The following is a 12888-nucleotide window of genomic DNA, read 5'->3' as shown; positions in this document are numbered from 1 at the left end:
AGCTCACATTCAGGAAATCAGAGAATTGACCAAACGAAATTTTTTTACCTTTAAAAACGGGGGCTCCCTTCATGCCCCCCTCCCAAAAACCTCTATTGAGGAACTCCTAGAATACATTTGGCAACGCTGCTCTTTTTATCCGGCTAAAGGCAGTATCAAAACTACAGTATGGAAGGAGATTGAAAAATACCTTCATGCAAGTCCTAGGGCCCCTTCATCTATATTAATTGCTTGGAGGGTGGTTTTTGAGTCTCTCTCCTCTCTAAAGCAACCCCTACTTGGCCCCCTTTCTGGACCCCCTCCCTATGTTAATCCTGCTGTACAACTCTTGCCCCCCACTGTGGTGCCTGTGTCTCTTAAACCGACTGCCCCCCCGGAGGCAAATGAGGTCGGTAAACCTCCCCCCCTTCTCCTGACCACCCCTCACCCAATCCCTCTTCTTCTCTTGCTTTCCCTTCTGTGCCTTCCTCTCCTGCCTTACCCCCTCCTATGGGTGCGGTTCATGCCGCCATCGCTGCGGGAGTTAGAACTGGCGAGTTAGATCACTCTGACTGCCCATCGGCATTCCCGTTAGTTTATGCGCAGAATGCGCAGGGACAAAACGTCCCGCACTGGGAACCCATCCCTGTTAAATCAATCAAGGATATCAAACAAGCTGTACAAATGTATGGTATTCAGGCTCCATTTACGATGGGATTATTTAGAATGATGGCTAACGCCCATATAATGATCGCAGCTGATTGGCATAGCCTTTTTCATATGACTCTAACAGGGACTCAATTTGTTGTATGGCAATCGGAGTTTCTCCATCATTGTCACCTATTGGCAGCTCAAAATCCAAATCTTACCGCAAATGAACTGGCAGGAGAGGGTGCCTTTGCTGCTCCCACAGCTCAATATAATAGCCCTATTAATGCTCTTAACCTTTCTGCACAAGCCGCTCTGCTTGCTCTCTCTCGCTTGGATGACCCTCATACCTCCGCACAATCTTTTGCAAAAATTCTACAAAATTCCAATGAACCCTATGCCAATTTTATTGAATGCCTCCAAATGGCCCTACAAAGGCAAATTACAAATGAGGCAGCTCGGCAGGAAATTCTTCTTAAATTGGCATATGAGAACGCTAATGCAGACCTTGCTTACTCCCTTGCTTACTCCCTTGATTAATTCTCCAGATGCCACTCTAGCCCAATTCCTACAAGCCTGCAGGGTGGTGGGAACACACCAATACACTTCCAAAATGATGGCTGCAGCTATCACCAGAGGTAATAAGCCATCTGGTAATTGTTACAATTGTGGGAAGCCTGGCCGTTTTAAATCACAATGTCGAGCCCCTGGCGGGGGGGCAGCAAAGCCCTCCGCCAGTAGAGATGTTCGACCAAAAACAGTCTGCCCGAAATGTAAGAAAGGCTATCATTGGGCTAATCAATGTCAATCAAAAACTGAACCCTCAGGAAACAAGTAGAGGGGCCGGCAGCTAGCCCCTCTCCCAAGGCTGCCCATATACCATCCACTGTGTATGAATTATCAGTGGCAGAAGATGTGCTCATATCCTTTCCCCATCTACCACTCTCTGTCAGCGCACAGCTTCCTCCTTCTGCCTCCTTCTCCTCCGATAAAACTGCTCTTATACAATCTCACCCTCATGCCCCCCTCAAAGGAATCTCTGTGGTTCCCGATCTGCTTTATCCTTCCTCAAAACTCTCAGCCATTAACCTTTCCGTGCTATCCACTCTTCCAACGAAGTTACAAAAGGGTGATGTCATAGCAAAAATGATCATGGTACCGCAACTTCCCTCTGATGTGCTTGCCCTCACTAGATCTATCACCGAAACTAAGCCCACACTCTTGGCTTTAATCAAGGGTCGCTGCTTCACCGGTCTTCTGGACTCTGGTGCTGACGTCTCGGTGATACGCTCTGACGAGTGGCCTACAGACTGGGAAACAGAGACCTCCCCATTGGTAAGAGGTGTAGGAGGGATTCAAATGGCTCGCATCAGTAAGTTTTGGCTTCCTGTGACTTCTGAAAACCTCACAGGGACTGCACAAATAAAGCCCGTCATCCTCCCCCTTCACATGAATTTGTGGGGGAGGGACTTGCTCTCTCAATTTGGTGCTAAATTGCAGCTAGAATGACTCACCCTCTTCCCCTTCGCTTGACCTTAAGCACGGACATTCCTGTTTGGGTTGATCAATGGCCATGCCAGCAAATAAATTGCTTGCATTGCAGCAATTAACAGCCGAACAATTACAATATGATCATATTGAGCCATCGCTTAGCCCATACAACACTCCGGTGCTTGTTATAAAGAAAAAATCTGGAAAATGGCGCTTTTTGCATGATTTAAGGGCTGTCAACTCTATCATACAACCCATGGGCTCACTCCAATGTGGCTTACCTAATCCCAACCTTATTCCCACTAACTATGACGTTGTTGTCATTGACCTCAAGGACTGTTTCATTTCTATCCCCCTTCATGCAGAAGACTGCAAACTCTTTGCTTTTACTATTCCCCAACCTAACAATTCTCATCCCAGTAAACGATATCAATGGAAGGTATTGCCTCAAGGCATGCTCAACAGCCCTACAATGTGCCAATACTATGTTAATCAAATCCTCCAGCCCTATAGAACACAACACCCACAATTTCTAGTCTACCACTATATGGATGACATTCTCATAGGTGCCCCTGGTCCGGAAGGCATAGTTGCCGCTACCCTGGACAACCTTATCATCTGCTACACCAAGGTGGTTTACACATAGCCCCGGAAAAGGTTCAAACACGACATCCTTTTCAATATCTAGGACATAAGCTAATGCAGGCTTATTCGGCACCAGTTTTACCAGCATTAGCCCTGCCCCGCACCACATCTCTCGTACAATTACAACAATATTTAGGGGCAATTAATTGGACCCGTCCCTATTTTGGCATCACTACACACATGCTCAGCCCCCTGTTTGATGCATTAAAGGGAGGAACCACTCCAGGGGATAAAATTACCCTTACAGATCATCAATTGAAAATCACCCAGGACATTCAGCACATTATGCAGAAAAAGTGGGTCGACCGATGTCACAACAATGCTCCTATTTCCTTAATCTTGCTCAATACACCTCAGCTACCTACTGCAATTCTTGCTCAAAGTCTCTCTAAACTTCTCATCCTAGAATGGATACATCTGCCTCATACCCCTCGTAAATCCATTAACCCTAAACCTTTGCTCTTCTCTATACTTATTCACAAAGGGCGTCAACATTGTAAAGCCCTAATGGCTATTGAACCCTCTGTACTATATGTCCCCATGTCATTGTCCGATTGGGAGGTAATGCTATTGAATTCAGAGTCATTACAAATTGTAATGGGAGAATGGCCGGTGACTATTTCCTGCCATCTCCCTGCAGATGACCGGCTTAATTTACTTAAGCTGGTTCCTTTTAATTGGCAATTAATAGAATCCACAGCCCCCATTCCCTCTGCGATCACTATATATGCAGATGGAGGGAAGCAATATGATGCCTGTGCCTGGTTTTCAGAAGGGCAATGGCGCACCAAAGTTACTCAGCCACAATCGTCTGCCCAAAGGGCAGAACTTGCTGCTGCTATATTGGCCTTTCAACATTTTTCCGATCAACCTTTCAATTTAATCTTGGACAGTCTTTATGTCACTTTTATAGTAAAAAATATCTCCGATGCATATCTCTCCCCCACTCTGGACAATGACCTTCTTACTAAATTCATTTTGCTTCAGCAACTCATCTCAACCCGCTCCCACCCTTTCTTTGTTGCTCATACACGAAGTCATCAACCATTTCCCGGCCCATTACAAGAAGGAAATGACAGAGCCGACGCAGCGGCTTCAGCCGCATCCACTGCTACTATTCTATCTGCTTTCTCTCTTTGGCCCCTAACCCCTTGGGACAGTCATAACTATTTTCATCAAAATAAAAGGGCTCTTATGAAGGAATTCCAAATCACCGCCCAAGAGGCTGCTGCAATTATTCAACAATGCCCTACTTGCAGCAAGCAAGCCCCTGCCCTGCCAATGCGAGTAAATCCCAGAGGCTTAAAAGCCTGCCAAATTTGGCAAATGGATGTAACCCAGTATGCGCCTTTTGCACCATGGAAATATATCCATGTTTCAGTGGACACATACTCAGGGTTCATCATGGCCTCCCCGCAAAGAGGAGAGACCACAAAACATGTCATTAACCACTGCATTTGGTCATTTGCGTGCCTGGGAAAGCCCTTGGAATTAAAAACTGATAATGGCCCCGCCTATACTAGTACCAACTTTGCTACCTTTTGTAAACAATGGGGCATTTTGCACAAATTTGGCATTCCATACAATTCTCAAGGGCAGGCCATAGTAGAAAGAGCCAGTCTGACCCTAAAGAATGCTCTTGACAAAGTTCAAAACTCGATGGGGAAACTTACCCCAGGGCTACCCACGCTGCAAAACAAGCTTAACTTGTGCTTATTTACACTGAATTTCCTGAATGAGTCTGGCACACCTGCTTCTTCTGCTGCCTCTCGACACTTTTGCTCTCCATCCAAGGATGCTCCTAGACCTCCAGTCTACTTTCGACAGTTGCCAGATCCCACATGGCATGGGCCAGCTGAACTTATAACCTGGGGATGAGGGTACGCGGCTGTTTCCTACAACAACGCCACCACCTGGGTCCCCGGATGACAAGTGAGGCCTTTTCTACCCAAACCAGCCTTGCCTACATCAGCATCATGAAGCTGCCCACTGCATTCATCATTTGCCTCCTGGGTTTCCACATCGTTCCTGCTGATACGACAGCCACTCCATCCTCCTGCGACGCCTGCATCAAAACTACTCACAGCGGAACGAAAACCCAATCCACCCTGATCTATCATACCTTTGAAGCCTGAGTGCAACTCCACGACGGTCTCCCCTTGTCTGCATAACAACACTCAATATGCGCGATGTTACACTGCTGAAGGCATTCAGTGCTATGAACCCAAGGCAGTGGGACCCATTACAGCATCCCTATATGTCTATGCATACAAAGGTGGCTCCAGTTCTGATCTTGCAGGAATGTTCTCTACCAGTCAAACAAAAAATGGGTACATAACCCATAATGTCACTCAGGGGGGTACCAACACCTCAGTATGCTTTGATGCTTGCCTTGCCATCAGCAAAGGTCAAGGTCCTAACGACGCTGCAGGAGTTACCTGCGGCTCACACAGCTGGCAGAGATCTTATCTACAGGAAAAGAAATATCTCTTTCAAAAGGTGTCCGGGACTAACGTGGGGGCCACCACTGTTTACAACTACTGGTACACCCCACCTATTGACTCTGCTCAAGTAAGAGGCCCTCAAAATATTAATATCACTGTTAAATCAAGCTCTACTTCATGTACCACTGACAAATGTAATCCCATTTGCTTGTACACTCACTTACCTGAATCTAAGGGGGCACAATATCGTTTTTTAGGTCTTGATTTTAGAGACATGTTTGGATCCTGGTTCCCAAAATTGCCTGGTTTGCAAGCTATTGTAGTGCTCATTGGTATGATTGCTGCAGGATGTGTTGTATTGCCTTGTGTATTACCCATCTTTGTACGCACTATTTCTAACAGTTTATCCCTCTTGGCTGAGAAAAAAGCCACTGCGCAGGTAATGGCTCTCTGGAATCAACAAATAACTAACACATATGAACCACTGCCATCTGAAGATGAGATAGGAGAGCCAACCTGTGATGACCCAGACGAGGACAAGATGTTTGTGATGGTTGAAGAAGTCACGAACGCCGTGGATAACATCAGCATGCACAGCACTCTTGCCTACGGACCTGACAAAGACTGTTGTTGGGACTAAAACACTCCCTGTCTCTTAAAAAGGAAAAACAGGGGAGATGTGGGAACTATGATTCTTTGTTCTTTGTGTACGTGCTAGGACAACGGAGCCTTCTGGTAGTTGGCTGGAACACGAAGCAAGGAGCAAGGACAAATTGTTGCTATTTCTTAACCAGAACTGTAGCAAATTTAAAATCTGCAGCCTTGTATGCTTTATGCGAATGATCAGTGCATGTTGTGTGATGTAATGCATTTGTGATAGGACGTTAACAAAATTGCTACGTTAACAAAGATTGCTTCTAATAAAAGAGGGTTTCGGAGTTCTCTCTGGGCTCTCATCCCAAGACAACTTTGCGAAGTGTCTTCTTTTCATGAGAGACCACCACAGCATATGATGGATTCTGTGGGGATTTTTGGGGGGGATGCAATGGCATGATTGAATCCTTTGGTTAGGACATCTGTTTCTGTTTTGATCAGTTCTCTATTGGAAATGTATACTAAGTGTTTCAGGTATTGTTGGGGGTTGTTGGGGGCTTTCTTATCATGTTCTAATTTCTTTAGTTTCTTCAGGAGTTCGTCGTTTTTGTAAGTGGTTTCAGTCTCAGCTCTCCAAGTTGTGAGTTGTTTTATCTTGTCCCAGAGTAGAGGGTGGATTTTGTTGCTCACTTCTGGGTGTAGGGTTAGGAGGTCTTTGCTTAACTGGTCGAGTTGGAATCTCTTTCTGTGGAGCTCGTTCCTGAGTAGAGCCATTTCAGTTCTTTTCAGGATATATTTGGTAGCTGCTGGGCTGTGATGAAATCTCAATTTGAAGCAGGCTGGTGCTGCATTTTTGCCTCTGCAGCTGCATAGGAATTTGAGCTCACATAGTATTCTTGCTCTTTTAACTTCCAGCTTCTCATAGGTTTTGGTCCGGCTGTTTATTTACTCCCCATAGAGGTCCGATATTTGTTTTCTTATGTTTTTGTGGGTATTTATATGTATGGTATTCAGCTTTGTTCGGATATTTTCCCATGTCTTTATAGTTGTGCTTTTAAAGTTGTAGCAACGTTTCAGCAGAATCTTGTCTGCCATAATCAGGCTTGTGTGTTGGGTTCATCTTGGTTGCGTGTGTCAGGTTTTTGTAGCAGTTTCTGTTTTAAATTTGGTGCTAGCCTCTTGCTTTGTTTGAATGGTGTGTGTGTATATATATATATATACATATATATATACCCATTAACAAGGTTGTACTATTTCATTGGTTTCATTTATCAAAAACACTTAATTGTAGTCTGATACTCAACACAGCAACACTTGGGGGGACGAGGAAAAATCTGGAGCTTTGTAATTTATGCACCATATATTTTAGCAGTGAGGATTATCAGGCAATTTTCTTTAAATCCCGAACTGCATTCTCATAAATATTCAAGCATCACCAAAATTAATGAGGGATAAACAGGATGCTTGCTTGATAGATTTTATTTTTAGGTAAAAATGATTCGATTGTGCAATTTAAAGACAATCTAGGATTATCTAAATTTGCATTCAGAGCTTTATTGCTTCATTCTTTTCAGAAATTATCTTCTGCAAATGATCATGCTGACTTAAAGATATGAAAGCCAAAGAAGATGTCATGTGACTGTGTATACTCAGCATTGTGTAAGTACAGTATATAATTTATTTGCCTCGTAGCGGTTATTTCCATATGGATGAGGTTTATGAATGGTTTTTATCAGGTTTTCTGATGCAAAAACTCTTCAGATGACTTCAGATACCAAAGTAATATCAGAACAGAACATATATATCAAAATTCATTTTTCTGCAATCCCACTATACATCATTTATCTGAAGGAAGTTCTAAAAAGAACAAGATACTCCTTAAACTTGTATGCTTCACAATGGTTTGGGAAAAAGATAGGTCACTATGATAAATTGTGAGAATATTTAGCAAGAAACTTCTTTTAGTTCATAATTAAAATATCTGTCTTTGGAAAAAAAAAATTGCTGACAAATCCCAAAAAGTTTGTCTTTCTATCAAAAAACTCCTTAAAGAATTAAATATGTTAGTACAATTGAAGGATAACAAAACATATGCACACAGACATTTTCTTGAGTATTATTTTATTTGTGTTTATAGTGATTGTATATGGTTATAATTATCAACAAATTATTTTCAAAACATGTTAGCATAAGGTAACTCTTTCCGGCTGATGTTCTTAAAGCCTTGAAATCATGAAGGCAACAATTTAGTAAGTTAATGAATCTCGGGGAAGCTCAGAGTTTTAGCTTTAGGAAAACTTAGTCAGGGTAATGGTTTATATATTTAGTCACAGGGAATGTAAATATCACCTATTTTAGATGCATTACAAGAAAAAGATATAAAAGAAAAGAATTTCTAACATAGGATATTGTGGTAGGAACAAAAACACTCATTTCTTTAAATATAAACAGATAATGTTTTAATTTTTAAGGGAAAAAGGAGAAAAAAGGAGTGCTACAATCGAAATGGTAGATAGCAGGACAAATTTTAGATATGAGTTGGAAAGTATCTAAGATAACCTTTTATAATTTGGACCTTACCCAGAGGTGGTATTCAGCAGGTTCTGACCAGTTTTGGAGAACCGGTAGTGGAAATTTTGGGTAGTTTGGAAAACTGGTAAATATCACCTCTGACTAGAGATTTTACAGTATTCTTTCCCTGCCACGCCCACTAAGCCATGTCCACAGAGCCGGTAGTAAAAAGTTTTGAATCCCACCACTGACCCTACCTGCTGTTTGGAATTACAATTGTCATCAACCAGTTAGTAATTCAGTTCAAGAACAACGTTCTTGACTATATTAGACAGAGCTGGTAGAAAATGGTAGAAAAAGTAGTACAGGAAAAAACCATTTTATATATCCAATGGTGGGATTCAAATAATTTAACAACCAGTTCTTTGCCCTAATGACTGGGTGGGAGAGGCTGGGTGGTCATGTGATTGGATGGATGTGGTTAATATGATTGGTCTCACCCTTAGGAGATTTCTCCTTAGTCCAACTCACAATAAAATAGCACAATAAAATAGCACTTTTCCAATATTTAGAATAGAATAGAGTAGCAGAATTGCAAAGGACCTTGGAGGTCTTCTAGCCAACCCCTTGCTTAGGCAGGAAACCCTACATCACTTCAGAAAAATGATTATCCATTCTCTTCTTAAAAACTTCCAGTATTGGAGCATTTACAACTTCTGGAGGTAAGTTTTCCACTAATTAATTGTTCTGTCAGGAAATTTGAGGAGTTCCTACAAAAATGAGGGAGTGAATCTAGCACCAAAAGTCACAACAAAAAACAATGGATGGAAACTAACCAAAGAGAGAAACAACCTAGGACTAAGGAGAAATTTCCTAACGGTGAGACCAATCAACCAATGGAATAGCTTGTCTTCAGTAGTTGTGGGTGCTCCGTTATTAGAGGCTTTCAAACAGAGTGAGGGAAGTACACCCCAAAAGGACAATGCCAAGGACCACTTAAACAAAGCAGAAAACTTAAAACAGCCATTCCCCCTTTTTTAAAAAAAGTCAACCCAAAACAAATGTAACAGCTGAGAGGGAAACTAAAAGCAGCTGCTCATGCTAATTGAAAGCCTGGGCATGCTGCGAAAAGCCATTAACCCTTCCATTCCACCTCTGTATATATCTATATCATTCAGGATAACTTTGATTTGAAATTTTCACATGGGATACACTGCAAAAAGATACAATGTTTGTAAGCTGCTGTAGCCTCTAAGCAAGATGGGTGGCAAACAAATCTAATAAATACATACACAAACATACAAACAAACAAACAAACAAATAAATAAATAAATAGGATATGTGGGGCTTTTAGCTGTTGAAAAAATACCAGATTTATTTTTGCATAAATTTTAATGGTATAATTAGGATTTATGATGTGATTTCATTAAGATTATTATTCTATAAAGATTATTAACTCTTGTAAGTATTCAAAGAACACATGTGCGCAAGCATAAGATTAGACCTGGTTTGTTCCAGTCAGATTTCATAACACCAGACTGACAAGGTTTTATATAGTATTAAAATGCGTGCTTAATCATACTGAGAATATATTTTATACAATCAAAGTTAAAAAGTCCCTCTGCTAGTCCTTGATTCAACAGGAAACCGTACTGGCATAACTAAGCAATAACACCCTCCGTTTAATTACATCTTCCTATTTCATGAGGTCCATCATGGGGGCCTGTCTGTTAATGTTGTTACATCCGATGGGACCTAGCTGCACAGTGTGTATGTATGCTGATCCATTGCCTTGTGATTTTATTTATATTTGTGTTCAATTGAAACTACTTAGAAACACATTTGGGAGATGGGTGGCTATGTAAATCTGATGAGAGAGAGGGGGGGGAGAGAGAGAGAGAGAGAGAATTTGTTGACCCAGTTTTGAATTCTATCCCACCAGAGCATTAGGCTTTCAAATGGTGCTGCTATTATTTTGGGTGTACAGGGTGTTTTAGGGATTGAAATTAGTGGAATCTGCTATGTTTGTTTTTTTCAGGATTGGGGATCCCTCCTATAGAAAGGATCGCCAATATCCTGAGCTACAGCCCACTACAGGGCCATGGTCTATTCAGAACTGGGCTGCACAAGAGGTGGGCCAGTGTGTGTGTGCAGCCTCACTCCCGTGAGTGATGCCCCAAAGACTTCTCTCTTTCATGAGTGCAGCTGTGAGCATGCCCCCTGTGATTGGCCTTGCCCCCATCTATTCTCTGCCTCCCAAGTTCTAATTGATTAGCTGGGTTTTCTTTTACTGCCCTGCATAGGAGAATGGAGCTGGAAAGCAGGTTAGTGGGGTGGGGAGGGAATGGGGATTTTGCAATAACCTTCCCCCAGGAGTGGGGAGGAAATGGAGATTTTATGGTTTTCTTTCCTGGAGTGGGGTAGGAATGGAGATTTTACAGCATCCTTCCCCTGCCATGCCCACCAAGTCACGCCACGCCACAGAACCAGTAGTAAAAAAAAATTGAATCTCACCATTGGTGAAACTGCACCCAATGACTTCTCTTCTCTCTTGTGTGAGTGGAGCTGTAAATTCATGCCAGCCCATTGCTCACATGGCCTGGTTCCCCTTTCCCCACACAGCTGGGCCACCAAGCCATAAAGCTTGGTGACCAATGTCCGATCGCCTCATTAGCTGACAGAAAAAATAAATAAATCCACCAAAGACTCTTCTTAAAACTGGATCTATAATTTATGCAGAAAATTAATTTTGATTCATGGCTGAACTACAAATTTTAGAAATTGGTATTCATTATACTGGGTGAATACACAATACACAAATAAAAGCATGTAGAAAAATGACATTTTAAAAGTAACGCCAAGACAACTACTCCTATTATGGAATCTTATTGTTTTGAGTTTATTAAACTTGAAATCCTAGATATGCATTCAACTGAGTTTTAGTTTAGACTTAATTAAAATTAAGAAGTATTATATTATATAGTCATTATCTCAAGGGGGGTATGCTACTGGTTCTGGTTCTATAGAACTGTTAGCTCTGAAGAGCAGCAGACACCAAATTGGTTCTGTGTTTGCTGCTGTTTGATCCACCCGCCTGCCTGGGCTCTTACCTGTCCTTTATTACCTGCTTTTTCAACCTCAGCTGCTTTACACGGCACAGCTGAGGTTGAAAAAGTAGAAAAAAAAGAGGCTTTTCAAATGCTGCACACCCGTGCACAGCACTTTTCAGCTGTCTGGGCGGCACAGCTGATTTTTTTTTTACGCACTCGAGCAAAACGTAGTCACTGAACTGGTAGTAACACGAATTGAATCCCATCCCTGCACTATCTCCAATGTTCCTGTTATTTGTATTACAGTGTTAAAATCTTGCCTAATACCAAGGTAGCCAGAATTGACATATTTAACATGTAATGAATAAAGCTCATCTCAGGGTGGTTGTACCTTTGAAGCCCCTTATTTTAAACACCAAAGTTCCTAAATAAAGTGCATTTGCTGTGATAGCCACAATGCATTGACTCTCATCTAATCTATTTATATAGTGACTATTTATATAGTCACTTCATTTTATTATCTTGATGATGGGAAAAGTTAAGATCCATAAAATGTGTTATGCTTTATTGTGTGTATGACGGGAAGAGACATAATCCACAAAACATGTTATATTTAATTTTTGTGCCTCTTGAAAGTCATGTGACACTAGGCACTCTGTATGTTTATGCATTTTGTCTTACAGGGCACTTCTAATTAAAAGACAGCAAATGCTACCCTTGAGCATTGTGAACTATTTACCATTTTAAAAAAATAAATAAAATGGAGCAAAGATATTTACAATGATATGATATAGAGACATGGGCAAAAGTTTTGTTTACTGAGTCTCCAACTTCTATGCAAAGCAACCATTTAGCTGGGTAATAGAAATTACGTTGTAATCAATATGCTTCAGTCTGGGTTTCTTTCACCTGAAGAAATCATAATAATACATCAGGAAAATCATACCATTAAAAAAAAACATTTGCAATAAAAAGCATTTTTTATTCCAGACACATATTTTAGGTAGGAGTAATTATATGTTCTTTTGCTTCTAATAGATAGATTTATGCTTGCCTTTTGGAAACCTGAGTATTTTAGGGGCATGTCTACTTTAACAAGTAGCGATTTTCTCCATTGTGGGAAGGTGTAATCAGTTCTGCTTCACACACATTTTAAATTTGACTTTATGTTTCATAGCTCCTCTCTATTATTCATTAACTCAAGCTATCTTTTTTAGCATTCACTGTGAATTGAAGAAAAATGTGATGTTTTAAGAGGCACATGCGCTTTAATGAGTTAAAATAGAATTGTATTTTAATTATTTAATAATAATTATTATACTATAGTATAATAATTTCCATAATGGATAGTGAATTTGGGTTGTTGATCCATGGGAAATATATTTTAGGATATTGTTTATAAGTTTTATATTTATACTGTTGTACCCTGTCAAGGTTGCATGACTGAGAATATATAAAAATCCCATAAATAAAGAAGTAAGTTTTTAATTTTTTATAAAAAAAGGCTTTTCATTAGGAATTTTTTG

General features: G+C 41.0%; 2 protein-coding genes across 2 annotated transcripts in view; both read left to right on the top strand.

The window, feature by feature from the left end:
• LRRC4C (leucine rich repeat containing 4C) overlaps positions 1-12888 on the top strand; it is a 784071-nt gene that overhangs the window by 320304 nt on the left and 450879 nt on the right. Inside the window, exon 2 of the mRNA XM_087921389.1 lies at positions 7376-7464. The gene's annotated coding sequence lies outside the window, so the exon portion shown is untranslated. The remainder of the gene's footprint in view (positions 1-7375; positions 7465-12888) is intronic.
• Positions 490-1825, top strand: LOC148128166 (endogenous retrovirus group K member 8 Gag polyprotein-like). The gene is given in 2 exon segments (XM_087929960.1): positions 490-1137; positions 1139-1825. Coding segments are annotated over 2 exon segments (975 nt in total). The 3' UTR covers positions 1466-1825.

The sequence above is a fragment of the Pseudonaja textilis genome, chromosome 1 (genome assembly GCF_049901715.1).
Source record: "Pseudonaja textilis isolate UNSWEBS1 chromosome 1, rPseTex1.2, whole genome shotgun sequence".
Classification (NCBI taxonomy): Eukaryota; Metazoa; Chordata; class Lepidosauria; order Squamata; family Elapidae; genus Pseudonaja; species Pseudonaja textilis.
The sequence above is the reverse complement of the archived record's forward strand: the minus strand, read 5'-3'. Positions and strand labels throughout refer to the sequence as shown.